This window comes from Monodelphis domestica, chromosome 1, assembly GCF_027887165.1.
Source record: "Monodelphis domestica isolate mMonDom1 chromosome 1, mMonDom1.pri, whole genome shotgun sequence".
Taxonomy (NCBI): Eukaryota; Metazoa; Chordata; class Mammalia; order Didelphimorphia; family Didelphidae; genus Monodelphis; species Monodelphis domestica.
The window spans coordinates 404,484,915-404,502,913 of NC_077227.1; the positions used below are offsets into that span (position 1 = coordinate 404,484,915).

Here is a 17,999-nt window from a genome sequence, read left to right on the forward strand (position 1 = left end):
TGGGTATGTAGCTAACTGGAGCACCTAGGTAACCCAGTGAATTGAACACTGGACCTGGAGTGGAATCTGGCCTCAGAAACTTAATGGCTGTGTGACAAGTCACTTAACTGTTGCCTCAGTTTCCTCATCTGTAAAATGAAATGGACAAGAAAATGGCAAATTACTCCAGTTTCTTTGCCAAGAAAGCACCAAATAAGGTTACAAAGAGTGAGGCACAAATGAAAAATGACTGAACAATGACAAATTAGAAACATAGAATGAGATGCCTTGGGATCAGAAGGTCAAAAGTTGAAAGGAACCTTAGAGGTCAGCTAGTCCAACACTAACATTTTACAGAGGAGGAAATTGAGGCCCATAGAGGGGAAGTGACTTGTATAAGGTTACATAGATAGAGAACTTGGGATTTAAATGTAGACATCTGAAGTTAGGTCCTGTGAAGATGGGATTAACTCTCTCCTGCCCATTTTTAGATTTAATCACCAGAAGTGTATGTACCCCACTTATATCTACTTGAGTGGGGGAGGTCTGTGACCTATGTGTGCAATAGTGGGTGACGAATCAGAATCTGACTGCCAACAAAGCCTTAACTGTGATTGGTACACGTAAAATGGAAGGAAGTCACAGGAAGTGATGAAAAGGAATGGTCTTTAAAAATGCCAAGAACTTCCTGTGAAGTGGTCTTTCACCTTGAACTTGATCTTGAAGGAGCTTCAGCTTGGGACCTCGGACTGCCCTTGGATTTTTCCCTTAGAACTACCCTGTGGGTGAGTGAAAAAAGACTGACTCCTTTCCTGGCTTTTCTGAAGGGACTAGCCTTAGGAGAGGGCTCCCCTCTTGAGAGAGGCTTCCTGACTGAAGCCCTTGCTTTATTCATCTCTGCTCAAGGCTGAGGCCCCTCAGGCTGAGGACTAATTAGCCCTGCCTGGATTAAGCCAGGGGCCAGAGGGAAATACTTAGTGTGTTAGGTTAGATATCTTACCCTATCCTCTCTCTGATTTTCTTACTTTTGCTCTTTCTATATTTTATAAATAAATTGCTAAAAAATCATTTGGAATTAATTAAATTCCTGGTGACCACACTCTGATAAATTTAGTCCATCCATTTATAATTTTGCCCCTTACATTCTGACCCTTACAGTCCTCTGGCTCCAACTCTAGTGCTCTTTCTGCTTACTACAATACTCAGAACAGGAAGGGACCTTAGAGACCATTTAATGTAACCTTTTCATTGTACAAATGGGGAAACTGAGGGCCAGAGAAGAGAAGCCACTTGCCCAAGGTCACAAGGTTGTTATGGTTAGAACAAAGTGCTTAAGAGGGCCAAGATTATGGATTTGATTCTTGTAGGGGTCAGCTGAAAGGCAGAACTGCTATTCAAATGAGGGTCCACTGATTTCTGAGCTCCACAATTTTTCCATCGTTGACAGACTGCTCAGTTTAGGCCCCCTGAGTTTCCTGACAGGATTACCATTGGATTAGGCTGACAGCATTCATGACATTCCAGCTGTTGGAGCAGAAGTGCTTCTGGAACTGTTTGAGCACATCAGCGGCTTTGGTGCCATTGTGGAGATGCACTTCTAAACAGTCTTTCAGGAGTAGAGCAGCCTGGATTTTCACCACTTTGGATGGCTGAGGAAAGAAGAGTACAGACACACATACACAAACATCAAGAGACTTGTTAAGGCGAGCAGTGGTCCCCTCATTCTTCTCTAACTTGCACCCCTGACTCTCCTGAACTCTCTCTACAATGCCCCAGAAACATCATCCTGCAACATCCTTCCACCTCCAGGTTTCTCACACTGGAAATATCCTCTGCCCCTGTGATTTCTCCCTCTGAATGGCTGATTCTTCCCAGATCTTCCACTCTAAGGGAGATGCCCAGGCCAGCCATGACTTCATTCCTCTTCTAGACTCTATAGGATTTGCTTTACAATGCCCAACTTATCAGGTACTTCATCATCCTTCAATAACTCTTACCTTCTGTCTTAGAATAAACATCTATATTGGTTCCAAGGCAGAAGAGCATTAAAGGGCAGGCAATGGGGATTAAGTGATTTGCCCAAGGTCATATAGCTAGGAAGTGTCTAAGACTGAATTTGAACCTAGGACCTTCCATCTCTTGGTTTTGCTCTCAATTCACTGAGTCACCCAGTTGCCCCTTCAGTTTCCCTTTATGCTTTCTTCTCCCATTAGAATGTAAGCTTGTGTGAAGGAACATTTTCTTTCTGTTTGGATTTATATTCCCAGTGCTTAGCACGGTACTTGGCACATAGCAGTCAGCACTTAAATGCTCATGGACTTGACATGTGCACACACTCCAGGCAAACTGGCCGTTGTGCTGCTCAACATAACATCTCCTCTCTCCACACCTTTGCACAAGCCTAGAATGCAGTTCTCCCTTATCTCTGACTCTTAGACTTCTTTCAAGGCTCCAATCAAGTACCATCTCCTACATAAGACCAATCCATCTTCTCTTATTACTTAGTCCTCTCCTCTGCAGTTACTTTGGGTTTGTTTGTTTGTTGTTGTTGTTTTAATCCTTATCTCTGGTCTTAGAATGGATACTAAGAATTGATTGCATAGTCAGGTTGCAAGTTGGGTTAAGTGACTTGCTCAGGGTCACACATTTAGAAGAGACCAAGGCCAGATTGGAACCCTATTTCTAGGCCTAACTCTATCCACTGAACCACCTAGCTGCTCCTACTTTATATTTTTAATATCTACTTTTTTATTTACTTATCTGTGTACAACTAGTTTCCCCTTAGAGAATGTAAGGTCATTGAGGGCAAGGACTGCTTTGTTTTTGTCTTTGTAGCTTCAACAACTAGAATAATGCCTAGTACAGAGCAGCTGTTTAATAAATGCTTGTTGAATGAATGAATAAATGAATGAATGATACAGACAGAGAAGATGTGCCTAATTCAACAGGTACCTATTATATACTTTGAAAAATCTCCAGCTGGTCACTGCCATAAAGCTCAGCTTTTTATTCTTATTTATTTCTTTTAATATCCTTTTGGGGGATGCCCACCAACTGGGGAATGGCTGAGCAAGTTGTGGTACATGATTCCAATGGAATACAATTATGCTATAAGAAATGAGGAGCAGGGTAATTTCAGAAAAACCTGGAAAGACTTACATGAATTGATGCAAAGTGAACTAAGTAGAACCATGAGAACATCATACACAGTAAGAGCAACAGTGTACAATGATCACTTGTGAATGACTTCTCTATTCTCAGCAATACAATGATCAAAGAGAACTCCAAAGGACTCCTTATGAAAAATGCTATCCACCTTGACAGATAGTCTGAATGCAAATTGAAGTACACTTTTTCTTTCTTACTGTTTTGGGGGTTTTGTCTGTGTTTTCTTTCACAACATTACTAGTATTAGAATATGTCTTCCATGATTGCGCATGTACAGCCTCTATCAAACTGCTTGCCATCTCAAGAAGTTGGAAGGGGATGAAGTTAAGGAGAGAATTTGGAACTTGAAAATTTTAAAATTAATATTAAAAATAGTTTTTACATATAATTGAAAAATATTATTTTAAAAATCAATATTCTCCTGGAGAAGCCCTACTATTGTAAATCACGAAATAATACAATTTCAGAAGAATCATAAATGTCAGTGGGATTCTGCAGACAGTGTGAACACATTACCAATGATGTCTTGTGAGAAATGGCCTCAAAGACAGCACCAATGGGAGCATCTAGATGGCTCAGTGGATTAAAAGCTAGGCCTAGAGATGGGAGTCCTAGGTTCAAATCTGGTCTCAGACACTTCCCAGCTGTGTGACCCTGGGCAAGTCACTTGACCCCCATTGCCTAGCCCTTACCACTCTTCTGCCTTAGAACCAGTACATAGAATTGATTTTAAGATGGTAGGTGAGGGCTTAAAAAAAAAGCATCAAAGATATGTTATGATGAGAAAAGAAAATGGGGACTGTTAATTGGGAAAACTGGTGGCTAAACCAGTGCTGCACTAGCACCCACAAAATCCAAATGAAGCCTGAATCCCTTTGGTTAACAACAGAGAAGAAGAGACCAGGCTCCCTCCCTGCAGGAGATGGAATTGGAGCTGGATTTTAAAGGCCACAAAGGAATTCAGCAGGTAAAAAGACTCTGGGAAGCCTGTAAACATATCAGAATCCTTTATGGAGAATTCACAGAAAGCCACATGTAGGAAGTGCACAGGACGAAAAGGCATGGGTGAGTTGCTATATGCACCTGTGAAGGGAGCAACACTGCTGATGCGATCACAGATCTCTTGAAGTGGTGATGTATATGCAAGTTGAGGCAGGGGAAGGAAAGAAATAAAAATGAAAAATGACAATAGTTTCTACCCTCAAAGAACCTGCAATACACTGGGGTGGGGGGGATTCAGCATGTGCACAGATGAGCAAAGTCAGAGGGCTAGCTTTCAGGGTGAGCATTTACACCTCAAAAATTGGCAAATGCTACAAAATCAGACCTTGACTGATTAATTTGTTTATTGTCTAGACTTAAGAAAGTAATGAATAAACTGTTAATAATGCAGAATAAAATGTAAAATATGCCACATGCACTGTCCTTCCCCTCCACCAAAAGCCATCATTAAACATTTATAGCACCTTACTGGGTATAAGATAGAGTGAAAGTAAAGATACGAAGTTTGGGCAGCTAGGTGTAGGGGTGGTACAGTGGATAGAATGCCAGGGTCTTTACTAGCTGTGTGACCCTGGGCAAGTCACTGGACTGTTTTCCTCAGTTTCTTCATTTATAAAATGAGCCAGAGAAGGAAATGGCAAACGACTCCAGTAAAGGTGACCAACCAACAACAAAGATGGACGTGCACCCTGGATGGACTTAGGAAGGTGAAAATAATGGGGCATGTGAACACGGTGAATGGCCTTTTTAGTTGTTCAAGTCCCGCCTCTCACACATAGTGGCTTTGTGGCCTTGGGTAAATCATTTATTTTAACCTCCATGTTCCAGGAAGCTCTCTAAGATCACTGGTTGTTGTTCAGTTGTCTCAATCATCTTTGATTCTGTGACCCTATTGGGGGTTTGCTGGGCAAAGATACTAGACTGGTTTGCCATTTCCTTCTCTAGTTCATTTTGCATATGAGGAAACTGAGGCAAACAGGGTGAAGTGACTTGTCCAGGGTCACACAGCTACAAAGTGAGACCAGATTTTAACTCGGGAAAATGAATCTCCTTGACTAGAGGCTCAGCACTCTATCTGCTGCATCATCTAGTTGGGGACAGAAGACTATAAGAATAGGCACTCATTCACCCAAATGGACTTTAGAAGGCTAAGGAGAGAGATGCATGGACACAGACAGACACTCTCAGGGAGGAACGACTCACTTCTCTGGAGGGGGCTTTAGAAAGGAATAGCCTCACTGGTGTATTCAAGAATCCACAGTGAGAGTCAGCGGGGAGGTATGTGGTCTCTCCAAAGAGCACCTCGAAGAGAGGTGGCCAACATCTTGGTGGCTAAAAGGCTGTTGCAGCTCTGACTCGCTTCTACGCAGAGGCTACACCTCCCTCTCTCTGCCTCTCAGAATCCTGCGGCAGAGGTCTTTGACCCAGATCTAAGGCCATCTGCACAGTGGGGAGGGTGGGACACCTGGTCAAAAACTCCCAGAGGAGGGCCAGGATTGGGTGCCAAGGATGCCAGGTTGAAAACAATGGCTGACATTCAGCCAACCCACCTCCTTTTCCCAGTACTAAGAGGAGCTGTCAGCATAAATACATAAAAGCAACCTCCCAGCCCAATTGAATCTCCAGCCCAGTTGGTACTGGGGAATAAAGTTGGAGCGCCCCCAAGTGTTCAAAGGTGGCATAGGCATGTCTGAAATGACTGGGGAAACGAGGTTGAGTCCAATGGGCTCCCCCTTCATCCCCTAACCAAGGCTCTGGAAAAAAGTGCTAATTAAACACAGAAAAGTATTCTAGTGAACTGCGGTGTTCATTCTCTCCTCTTCCCTTCAGCACAGGGTTGCCCACAGCAGCATGATCCTTTCCCATGAGGCTGATTAGGCTCACAGATCAGGATGAAAAGGTCACAGGATTTAAAGCTGGAAGGGGCTTGAGAGATCATCTAGTCCAACCCCCTTAATTTACAGATGAATAAACTGAGGCCAAGAGATTTTTTTTTCTTCTTGGTTGGAGGTAGAGTGAGGAGAAATAAATGGGAATTATGGATTACCATTTATTGCTCCTCATTCTAGGCTTAGAGAAGCTAGTGAATAGAATGCTGAACTAGTGAATAGAATGCTGAGTAATCTATTTGAGTTCATATCTGGCCTCAGACACTTACTAGCTATATGACCCTGGGCAAGACACTTAACACTCTTTGCCTCAGTTTCCTCATCTGTAATATGATCTGGAGAAGGAAATGGAAAACCACTAGTAACTTTGCCAAGAAAATCCCAAATGGGAATTGCTTGTCATCTCAGTATGGGGGGGGGGAGGGAAGAGGGGTAGGAAAGATCATGAATCATGTAACGATAGAAAAATATTCTAAATAAATCAATTAATTTTTTAAAAAAGAAAGAAAATTCCAAATGGGATCATGGTCAATAGTAGGACATGACTGAAAATCTACTTAACAAAAGATTTAGGCTTAAAGTCAGTCAATCAGTCAGTAAAGGAATTGGAAAAACTTCCAAGAATGGACTACAAGGAACTAGTGGGCTTTCCATCTTTAGAGATCTTCAAAAAGGGTTTGGACGATCACTTATCTAGGATACCACAGAGGGGATTTCTGCTTAGTAATGGGATGAGTTAGAGCAGTTCCCAAGGTTCCTTCTCTAGAGGCAACTGGTGATTCAGCAGATAGAGCACTAGATCTAGAGTCAGAAAGACCTGAATTCAAATTCAGCTTAGATATTACTAGCTATGACACTGAGCAAATGAGTAAACCTCTGAATAACTCAGTTTCCTCAGACGCAAAATGGGGATATCAATAGCACCTACCTCCAGGATTTGTTGTGAGGATCAAATGAGATAATATTTGTAAAAATCAGTTAGCACAGTGCCTAGCACATAGCGTATGCCATATAAATACTTTTTCCCTTCCAAGCCTGGGATTATATGACTCTCAGAGCAAACAAAAGGATCACAGGAGAGAGAAATGGAAAGGATCTTACAAAAGATAGGAATTTGTTTATATCTCCAGGATTAGACCCCACTGTCTATGGCCACTCAAAATACTCTACATTACACTCATAGATCATGATGTGCAGGGCTATTGCTGGGCCAGTCTGTGGGGATGAGATCACAGGTTTACAAAGATGAAAGGGATGAGAAGCCATTAATTCAATTCCTTCTTTTTAGAGATAAAGAAACAGAAGCCCAGAGAAGAGAGATGATCCATCTAGGTTGCTCAGTTGGTTAGGGGCAGAACCAGAATTCAAACTCAGATTAACTGTACCTAGTGAGCAAGTTCAGTTTTAAACCTTGTCCTTCCTAAGACTTCACTGTTTGACCTTAGATGAGTCACTTTTCTCTGGGCCTCATTTTATTCATCTGCAAATTAAGGGGTAGGACTAGATAGCTATCAAATCCCTTTCAGCTTTCAATCCTATGACTTTTTCATCCTTAACCATATTATCTCATTTGATCCTCACAATCAACTCTGGGAGGTAGGTGCTATTAATATCTCCTTGTCTGCTAGTGTTTAAATTCCCAAACTCCAACGTGAGTAGAGTAATCTGTCAAAGGTTCCTGGCTATAAGACTATATATAAATTGCCCAGGGGCAGGTACTGTGTCTTATATATAATGCATTTTGTCATCGCCTACAGCAGTGAGCACTTAACTTCTGGGTAGAGCACACACTTGACCGAACCAAAGGGAAAATGAGTGGCAGCCCCTCCCTCACTCACCTTTCCGGGGGTCTTGCTCTCCTTGTCTTTGTCTGTGTGGATCTTCCTAAGTAAGTTCTTGATCCGTCTGTCATAGAACTGATGCCTCCAGCTACTGTTCTCATTCAGTTTCCGGACTTGGGCAACCAAAAAGGAGGAGACCTAACACCAAACAAAGGTAACTGTAGTTCAAGCCAGTGTGAATTCTTTCTAAAGAGAGGGAAATAGGCGAGACATGGAGGGTGGGGAGCAATTTTTCTTCCAGGAGAGCTATCCTGGTATTCCTCAGGGAACATGGGGACCTGGGTAACTGAATTAGGACTTCCCCAGAGCCCATCATTGCTTTGGGAGGGGGATAGGTGTCACTAGACCATACATTGAAAGCTGGAAGAGATATGAAAGCCCCTATCCCCCTATCCCATTCCTCTCATTTTATATCAGAGAAAACAAAGGCTTAGAAAGCTTAACTGGCTTGACCAAGGTCATATAGCTATTAAGGGACAGGACCAGGATTTAAACCCAGGATCTCTGGCTTCAGATCCAACATTCAATCATTATTACTCAAATATGCTGCTTCTATCTTATGGCATTGAAGCTTTCTGGTAAAATGCATCAAGCTGATTCCCAAGGAGCATCTCTCATGTCCTTAACAGTAAAATAATAGAATAAAAAATGAGGTCAGAGGCCAGCTAGGTGGCACAATGGATAGAGAGCCAGGAGTCAGGAGTATCTGGATTCAAATATGGCCTCAGACACTTCCTAGTTGTGTGGCCCTGAACAAGTCACTTAATTCATTTACCTAGCTCTTACCATGCTTCTGCCTTAGAGTTGTTATTAAGACAGAAAGTAAGGTGTTTAGTTTTGTTTGTTTTTTTTAATGCAGGCACATCCCACTTTACATAAGAGGGTAATGTGTATAAACACGATTATATTTGAAATGCTCAAGGGGGTGCTCTCTTATTTTAAAAATCAATTCAAATCTATAAGTATACAAGGAACAGCCCCAATGTGCCCAGTACCATGTTCTTATGGTAAATTCTTTTGAAAAGTAAAGGATTATTTCATAAAAGGAATAATGATCCCTGAATATATCCATTTTAAAACCTTGATTAACATAAACCAAGTAATGATAATTCTCAATTAACTTGATTTTAAAAATTCAGCTTGATAAGTCACAATAACAATAATAATAGCACTCAATTGTAAAACATGCATATCCTCTCATTTGACAATGTATCAAAAAAGAAAACAAAGTGACAAACTATTTTTGCTACTATCATTTCATATTATTATTATCATTTCATATCATATCATTTCATAAAACCCCTTTCTGAGCTCTGTCAACATGTGGGTCAGCAAAGGCCAGCCCCTTCTCCATCCCCATCTTCAGGCCTTTACAGAATCTAAGAGAACCTTTGGCCACTGACTTACAGTCCACAGAAGGTCCTGGTAATGGATCATGGCCCGGATGACATCAGCGGCACCCTCGGCCAGCTGCTTCCCCTTTCCCTCCGGGATTCTGTGAGGTTGCCCTTTATGCATGAAGAGATTTGGTGCCATCACCATGGAAACATTCCATAAAGTCATTTTGTTGTTCTTCTCTCGGGCAACTACCTTTCTGAGAAATTCCAGCAGGGCCTAGAAAGAGGGGATGATATAGGGTAATAGGAAGCACTGCACATTTGGAGTCAAAGATCCCAGGTTCAGATCTTGCTCTGCCACTTACTAGCTGGGTAATCTTAGACTAGTCTTTTCTAGGACTCTTTCTTCTGCAAATCTGGCATCATACTACAGGGCCTTCCAAGTCCCTTCAGGTCCTAAATCCTATGTCAGAGAGAAGTCAATTAGAAAAAGTTAGCTCCTAGCACTGAACTTTCCTCCTCTCCCTATTTAATATATTCCAGAGCCAATCCTGAGAGGAAGCCATTAGCAGTTTATGGGAATGAAGAGTCCTAATTGGAAGACCTGGGTTCTAGGGTCATTTCTATCACCATCTTTCTGTGTGATCTTGGACAAGCTGTTTAGATGTCTCTGGGTCTGTAAAATGGAATGAATCTCTTTCCCCTCATCACCACTTTCTACTCTTTAGGAATACTGTAGCATTAGAGCAAGAAAGGTCCTCAGATGCCCTATCAATATATAATCAGTAAACATTCATTATATACCTTTTGTGTGCCAGGTACTGTGCTAAGCATTAAATCTTCTCCTCAATCCCCTCATTCTACAGATGAAGAAACTAAAGCCCTCAGAGATTAGTCAAGGCAGGATTTGAACCTATGTCTTCAATCATGTCCAACTCTTCATAATTCCATGAGGGGTTTTCTTTTTTCTTTTTCAAGTTTATTTATTTAATTAATTAATTTTGAATATTTTTCCATAGTTACATGAATCATGTTCAAGAGGAAACCTCCCCTCTTCCTACCCCTATTTCCATAGTCAACACTCAATTCCACTGGGTTTTACATGCGTCATTGATCAAGACCTATTTCCATATTATTGATATTTGCACTAGTGTGATCATTTAGAGTCTACATGCCTAATCATATCCCCATCAATGCATATGATCAAGCAGTTGTTTTTCTTCGGTGTTTCTGTTCCCACAGTTCTTCCTCTGAATGTGGATTGTGTTCTTTCTCATAAGTTCCTCTGGATTGTCCTGGGACATTGCATTGACACTAATGGAGAAGTCCATTACATTTTATCGTACCACAGTGTATCAGTCTCTGTGTACAATGTCCTCCTGGTTCTGCTCCTCTCACTCTGCATCACTTCCTGGAGGTTGTTCCAGTTCCCATGGAATTCCTCCAGTTCGTTATTCCTTTTAGAATAATAGTATTCCACCACCAACAGATACCACAATTTGTTCAGCCATTCCCCAATCGAAAGGCATCCCCCCAGGAAAGGTTTTCTTGGCAAAGAAACTGGAGTGGTTTACCCTTTCATTCTCTAACTTATTTTATAGTTGAAGAAACTGAAGCAAACAGGGTTAAGTGACTTAATCAGGGTCATACACCTAATAGGTGTCTTAGGCCAGATTTGAATTTATAAAGATAAGTCTTCCTGGCTCTAGATCTAGCATTCTAGCCACTGTGCTACCTGGCTGCCCATGTCATCTGACTTTAAATCTAATGTTCATTTCCACTGCATTACACTACCATCTCACAAATGAGATGAATAAAAGAATACCTATAAAAACACTTTATTTCCTTCTGAATAAAAGAGCAAAGGGTGCTACTGTTGCAATGATATTGGTTTCCTGTGCAGAAGGTAACCTCTCTAAACCTTTGCAGAATGAAAGAAGCAGAACCAGGAGAACATTATACACCATAATTGAAACATTGTGAGATGATCAAATATAATAAACTTTGCTACTCATAGCAATACAATGTTCCAGGACAATTCTGAGGGACTTAGGACAAAGAATGTTGGCCACATCTAGAGAAAGAACTGCTTAAGTAGAAATCCAAAAGAAAACATCTGATTTATCATTTGTTTATTTGGATATATGATTTGGGGCTTTGGTTTTATGAGATTATTTTATAAGATTATTTACTTACAAAATTATTTATATTTATAGGATTATTTACTTACAAAATTATATTATATTATTTACTTACAAAATAATTTATAAGATTATTTACTCAAAACCAATTATATTTATAAGATTATTTATTTATAAAAATGAATAATGTGGAAATAGGCTTTGAGGAATAATACATGTATAACGCAGTGGAATTGCTTAACTCCAGGAGAGGGGAGGAAGAAAAGGAGGGAGACAGCATGAATCATGTAACCTTGAAAAACTTACGTGTAAATTTGTTGCTGGGATAAAATAAAGAAAAAAATTTAATTAAACCTTCACAAATAGTTTTATGAATTGCTCTGACCCAAAATCTTCATCATCTAGTGACCAGTGATGGTCTGTGACCTTAGCTCTCTGACTTTGTCATCTCTCTGACCAAGGCTGGCCCTTCACTGATCCAGCAACTGATAGTTTTTCAAGGCTTACTGGGGCTTTGGGTTCCACTGGCTTGGCCTCTATGAATCCCAAATTACCTGGCCCATAATAACATGGCATATATTACATGGTTTGGGTAAGATCAAATTGTGTCCCTTTAAACATCTCCATGCAGTGAAAGCCTGATGTAAGTCCATTACCCAAAGATGCTTTTATGAGTCCTGGCCTGGGACAAGCCAAATGAGTGCACATTTGCTGTCATGTTAAGGGGCAGATCCATGGCTGTCTAGAAGGATGCAGAGGAAAGGGAAGACTCATGCAGAGGGGAGTAGAGGAGGTGCCAAGTCCCAGTGGGAGAAGAGAGTGAGATTAGCAGCCTTACCTTTAAAGTGTTTCTGTTAGCTTCAGGAAGAATCAAGATGAGAAGATTCAGAGCCTGTAACCGTTGCTTCAGGTCTGGGATATCTGTTTGGGGGGAAAGCAGTAGAGATCTCTATGGTACAACTGGTGAGTGCATTCGGCTGTTAGCTAGAAGAAGCCTGGTGGTTCAAGCCCATGCAAGGATGTGCTTTATGAAAGATAGGAGACAGGGTAGTGGCCTTGGGGTTAGAAAGACTTGGTTTCAGATTTCACCTCAGACAACTATTATGTGACACTGGCCAGACAAGTCACTTAAACTATCTATGCCTCATTTTCCTCAGCTGTAAAAGGAAGGGATTACATTCTTCTCTCAGTCCTTTCCAGTTTTGAACTTTGTGGTAATTTAGTTATTTCAGTTGTATCTGATTCTTCATTACCCCATTTGGGATTTTCTTGGCAAAAACACTGGAGTGGTTTATCATTTCCTTCTCCAGTTCACTGTACAGGTGAGGAAACTGAGGCAAAGAGAATTAAATGACTTGCCCAGGGTCACATGGCTAGTAAGTATCTGAGGCCAGATTAGAACTCATGGAGCTGAATCTTCCCAATTCCAAGCCCACTGCACTACCTAGCTGCCAGCTTTAAACCTATGGTTCTATGTAAGCTCCTTGAAAAGAAGGGCCATTTTCCTTTCTGTTATTGTACCCTCAGCTGGTAACATAGTGTTTAACACATAAAAGCCATTTAATAAATGCTCATAAAATCAAGATACATTAAACAAACAGCCCCACACTTTGTATAGAAAGCATCAGAGAGCCAATCTCAGCACCACAGTGAGAGTACTTGACACTCATTACCCTTCTGGAGGACTCATATCCTGTTTTCTATTTAATTAGGAGGAAGCTAGGTGGCACAGTAGAGTCCTCCAGTTGGGTCAGGAAGACCTGAACTACAATCTGGCTTCAGATATTTACTAGCTTTGTGACCCTGGGCAAATCACTTAACCTCTGCCTGCTGCAGTTTCCTCATTTGTAAAATAAGGATAATAGCACCTTCCTCCCAGAGTTGTTGTGATGAGATAATGAGATAACATTTGTAAAGCACTTAGCACACTGCCTGGCACATAGTAGGTGCTTAATAAATTCTTGTTATTATTACTGTTGTTGTTAATCTCAGGACATCTTTTCCTCTAGTGCTGTGAACACACTCATTGGGAACAATCTGCACTCCAAGAGGAGCCAGTGTGTGTGATGAAATGTACTTCCTCCTCACCTCTGTCTCTTAGAATTCTTCATTTCCTTCAAAGTGCAGCTCAAATGCTGTCTCCTATATAAGGCCTTTCCTAATGCCCATAGTTAATAATGCCTTCCTCTCCTACCCCTCCAAAAGAATGAACATATATATTTTAAAGAAAATTTTGTATAATTAATATTTTAAATTCTAAATTCTATTTTATTTAATTTTCAATTCCAAATCTTTCCCTCCTATTCCTTCTTTCTCATCGAGAAGGCAAGAAAAACAAAACCAATTACAAATATGTAGAGTTGGTAGTGAATCATATACTAAGAAACCAAAAGGTATAGTAATGAGAAAGATATCCCCAAAGCTAGGAAGACCTGGTTCAAGCCTCACCTCTAACACATATTGTCTATATGACCCTGGGCTAATCATTTAACCTCTTAAGGCTCTAGGCAACTCCCTAGGCTTAGAAGTAAGTTTTCTTTAATTTTTAAATTTTAAAAAATTTTAATTTAAGTTCCAAATTCTCTCTCCCTCCACCTCTCACCCCATCTATTGAGAAGGCAAAAACAAACAAAGAAAAAAAAACCCAAACAAACAACCCCACAGTATCTATTCTATATATGAAATAAGGCTATAAGTACTAGAAGGTACTGACTGGCACAAACATAAGAAGTTTCCTCACCTGGGAGTTCCCAAGAGTTATGATATCACAGGTTCAGACCCTATTTCTCTCTATGTTTTCTATATATTTATATGCCTGTATGTTAGGAGGCAAGCTCCTTAAGGGCAGGGACCACTTAATTTTTGTCTTGTATCCCCAATGTCTAGCACAGTGGCCAACACATAATAAGTGTTTTAAAATATTTACTGACTGATTAATAAATGAATGCTGCTTATCAACAAGACTAACAAGAAGTTACTTCCCAGGGAAGTCATGGAAATTTCCAGTTGCAAATGGAAGAAAGTACTGAAGAAACTTACACTGGCCCTCAAGAAAAACTCCCTGATCTTTTCTGGTATCTTCTAGGTAAAAAGAAAACATCCACACCCACACCCACATGCCAAGAGGCATCCTACCTGAGAGCTAGGAGAGATTCCAACACAAAGGAATCTGTAAGCCTATAATGAGCAAGCTTTTTGTTGCCTCTTTCCCCAGAAAGACTCACTAAGTTCTAATAAGTGGAACACTGGCATTTAAATCCTCTACAGAACTGAAAATGAGCATCACCAAGGCACATGGGAGATGTGAGTAGTTTGCAACTCAGTATGGACAAAATTAGGAAATGGAGCAGAGTAAAAGATGTCAGTAAACAAATATATAAGCAAAAAAAAAAATGGCTGGTTCTGGGGCAAAGGTCAGGAACAACCAATGAGCAGTCTGTAGGTTCCATTGATATCCTTGTGATGGCAAGAGAATGCAAGGAAGGCTCCCAGAATCGTGACTGTATCTCCTTGGGAGAACAGGAACAAGTCACTCAAGTATAGGAAAGAGTGGATGGTTTATAATCTACAGCCAGAAGGACCTCAGGAGTCCAGTCCAACCTCTTCATTGTACAGGTGGTAAAACCAAGGCCCAGGGATGCTTAGTGACTCAATATCCATATTGGTGAGATTTAGGGATCCATTGAGGTATATTCAAGGTCCTTCCTTTAGAGATTAAAACATTTTCTTTTTTCAAAACAGTTTGGAGAATTGAACTTCCACATTTTTGTAGTGAGAAAACCTTATTTACAAAGCAGAAGAATTCCCTAAGTTCTTGGCATTCTCCTCTCCATATTCCCTCAGCACCCTAGACCTCAAGGAGGCTACTCACTTTGCACTACAGTGAAGGCAGGCAGATACTCGGCTGTGAGAAGTGGAGTAGGGAGTTCTCGGATGAACCTCTTCAGCAAACCCGATGCATCATTTTGATGGACCTCATCCCAGTTGAAGAGACCTGCATAGAACTCTCTTTCTAGCTTCTGCTCCAAACTCTGAAAACAAGAGAAACATAGATTCAGTTAAAACCAACATTACTCATATCCTTCACCTTCTCTCTAAATATATAATCACTGCTCCAGCTCTGCCGTTCAATCTTCTCTTATCTGGATCATGTAACATCTGCCTAATTGATTTCTACCCTTTTAGACTTTCCCTTTAAAAAGCTGGGAACAATCTAAGGCAAAGGACACAGCCATGCTTTAAGACCTTCCAGGGTTCCCTATCACCTCTTACATAAAATACAAACTCCTGAGGTTGGTTTTTAAGGAGTTTCAAAATCTGACCCCAACCCACTTCACAGCCTTGTTTGATATTACACTCCTTCCTATACTCCAAGTTCCAGCTACACTGGCTACAAGCTGTTTCCTGAATGCAATATTTATTTGCACATTCCCAGTTCTTGGAATCTATTGTCTCCCCAACTTTGTATCTCAGAATCTTTATTTTCCTTTCTTTAACTATCTCCCCTGTGAAGCCTTCCCTGATGCCTCCCAGGTAGGTACTTTCTCCCTATTCAAAATACCTTACATTTATTTTTTTTTGTGCACATGTTACACTCTCTACCAGCAGTCACCTCCTCCTATTCCCTGAATAGAAGTTCTGTAACAAGGACCAGTCTGACTGTAGAAATTACATTTCCCAAGAGGCTCTCAGCCTCAAGAATTAGCCTGTTTAGAATCTCTGCCCCTGATATCCTATGATATATATGACCTGGGCGAGTGGTTTAGAGGTGTATCCTAGGACTAAAACATTAAAGGGGAACAATAGGGTGACCTGCAGTGAGGCTGCAATGGTACAAGTCAGGGGCTCAGGGGTCCCAACATATTTCTGAGTCCCTGGGAATCAGTTCCTGAGCCACTGAAGTTGGGGAATCAAATTAGAAAAATAAGATGTCATGAGACTTAGTCTGCACAATAGGGATACCTTCAGTACAAGTTACATTAGCCACTTTCTAGTTCTAGAAACCAGAGAGAAGGAAAACCCAGTAGCTTAACTCCATGGGACCAGGAAGCAGAGCATAGTAAAAGAAGTCCCCCCTACTATAGGTTTCTAACCAACTACAAAGACCAAGATGAAGAGATGAAGAAGGATTACATCTTCTTTATCTGACCTGACCATGTAAGAAACAGTCCCCTCACCTCAGCACATAAGCCTTTCAAAGAATAAGGCTTCCCAGGTCTCTTCTCCGTCTTCCTTCCCCATTTCCCTTCATTTTGGGGTGATTTGGTATGCTGGATTACAACCCTCCAGAAATGTGTATAAAATTATTTTCTCTATTCTTTTGCTAATTGTTTTCATCATAATGAAATATATGGGCGGGGGGAGTTAGGTGGCTCAGCAGGTTGAGAGCCAGACCTAGAGATGGGAAGCCCTGAGTTCAAATTTGGCCTCAGACACTTCCTAGCTATGTGACTGACAAGTCACTTAACCCCCATTGCCTAGCCCTTACTGCTCTTTTGCCTTAGCACCAATACACAGTATTATTCTAAGATTGAAAGTAAGGTGTTTTTTTTAAAATAAAATACACATTTTATTTTGACTTGCTAGGGAGGTGTTGTAACTGAATTTATATGACCTGGGATGGTGACTCAAGTTAACTGACATACATTTATTATCCAAATTACCCAGAAAACCCAGAAATCTAAGGGAATTCCAGCATAAATGAAAGCATTTATATAGCTCCTAGAAAGCAGGTACCATATTCCAGAACGATTGAAAAAGACTCTTTGAGAACAGGGTCTGTTTAGCTTTGTCTTTGCAGCAGCCAGGTAGCACAATAGATAGAGTGCCAGTCCTGGAATTCATGAGTTCAAATCTGACCTCAGACACTTACTAGCTGTATGACCCTGGGAAAGTCACTTAACCCTGTTTGCCTCAGTTGTCTCATCTGTCAAATGATCTGGAGAAGGAAATGGTAAATCACTCCAGTGTCTGCCAAGAAAACCCCAAATAAAGATTGAATAACAACAAATTCTGTCTTTGTGTCCCCAATGCCTTGCACAGTGCACATAGAAAGTATTTAATAGAAGTGTGTTGAGTTGAAGGGAATTGACTCTACCTCTAGGAGCCCAGTGCCATAGGAACATATTCTTGTTCTTGATATCACAATTTCTCTGCTAGGGATTAAGAGGCCTCACAATGCGGTGGAGAGTAGTAGACAGAGTCAGAATCCTTGGGTTTAGATTCTACTTATTCCTTTTGCGATCACAGAAATCTCTTGCCTTCTCTCCAGGCTTCAGTTTTTGCCTTTGTAAAATGATGGAGATGGCCTCTATCATGGTAGCAGAGCAAGCCATGGGCTGAGGGCCACAGTTTACAGACCCTTGGCCTAAATGTCCCCTAAGGTCCTCTTCTGCTCTAAATCCTATAACTCTATTAACCATCCAGGGAAACTGGGTGCTGGGAAGTGCACTCTCCCTGCCTTTTCATTTTTCCTTCCTTTTGGCCACCTAGACCCCACTGAGGAGTCTCACCACCAAGGGTACCCACCCTCTTTACTTCCCTTCTCTTCCCAACCTCTTGGCCATCCATGTTCCAAAGGACAGAGGAATACACAACTGTTTGCACAGCTTGGGTGTGACCATAACCCTAATGGTGACATAG

The 17,999-nt window shown here is 41.0% G+C and overlaps 1 protein-coding gene and 1 long non-coding RNA gene across 3 annotated transcripts in view; one reads left to right on the forward strand and one right to left on the reverse strand.

The window, feature by feature from the left end:
* Positions 1 to 17,999, reverse strand: part of ARHGAP40 (Rho GTPase activating protein 40) — a 135,249-nt gene that overhangs the window by 7,454 nt on the left and 109,796 nt on the right. For both annotated transcript variants that reach the window (XM_001381692.5, XM_016428300.2), the window contains exons 9-13: positions 15,229 to 15,388; positions 12,196 to 12,278; positions 9,287 to 9,493; positions 7,877 to 8,017; positions 1,468 to 1,628 (exon numbers count right to left, since the gene is read on the reverse strand). In XM_001381692.5, coding sequence (XP_001381729.3) covers positions 1,468 to 1,628; positions 7,877 to 8,017; positions 9,287 to 9,493; positions 12,196 to 12,278; positions 15,229 to 15,388 — 752 coding nt within the window. The remainder of the gene's footprint in view (positions 1 to 1,467; positions 1,629 to 7,876; positions 8,018 to 9,286; positions 9,494 to 12,195; positions 12,279 to 15,228; positions 15,389 to 17,999) is intronic.
* On the forward strand, positions 649 to 14,783 carry LOC103092778 (uncharacterized). Its single transcript, XR_001626512.2, has 3 exons — positions 649 to 764; positions 7,953 to 8,033; positions 14,572 to 14,783. It is a non-coding gene; the product is annotated as an uncharacterized LOC103092778 (long non-coding RNA).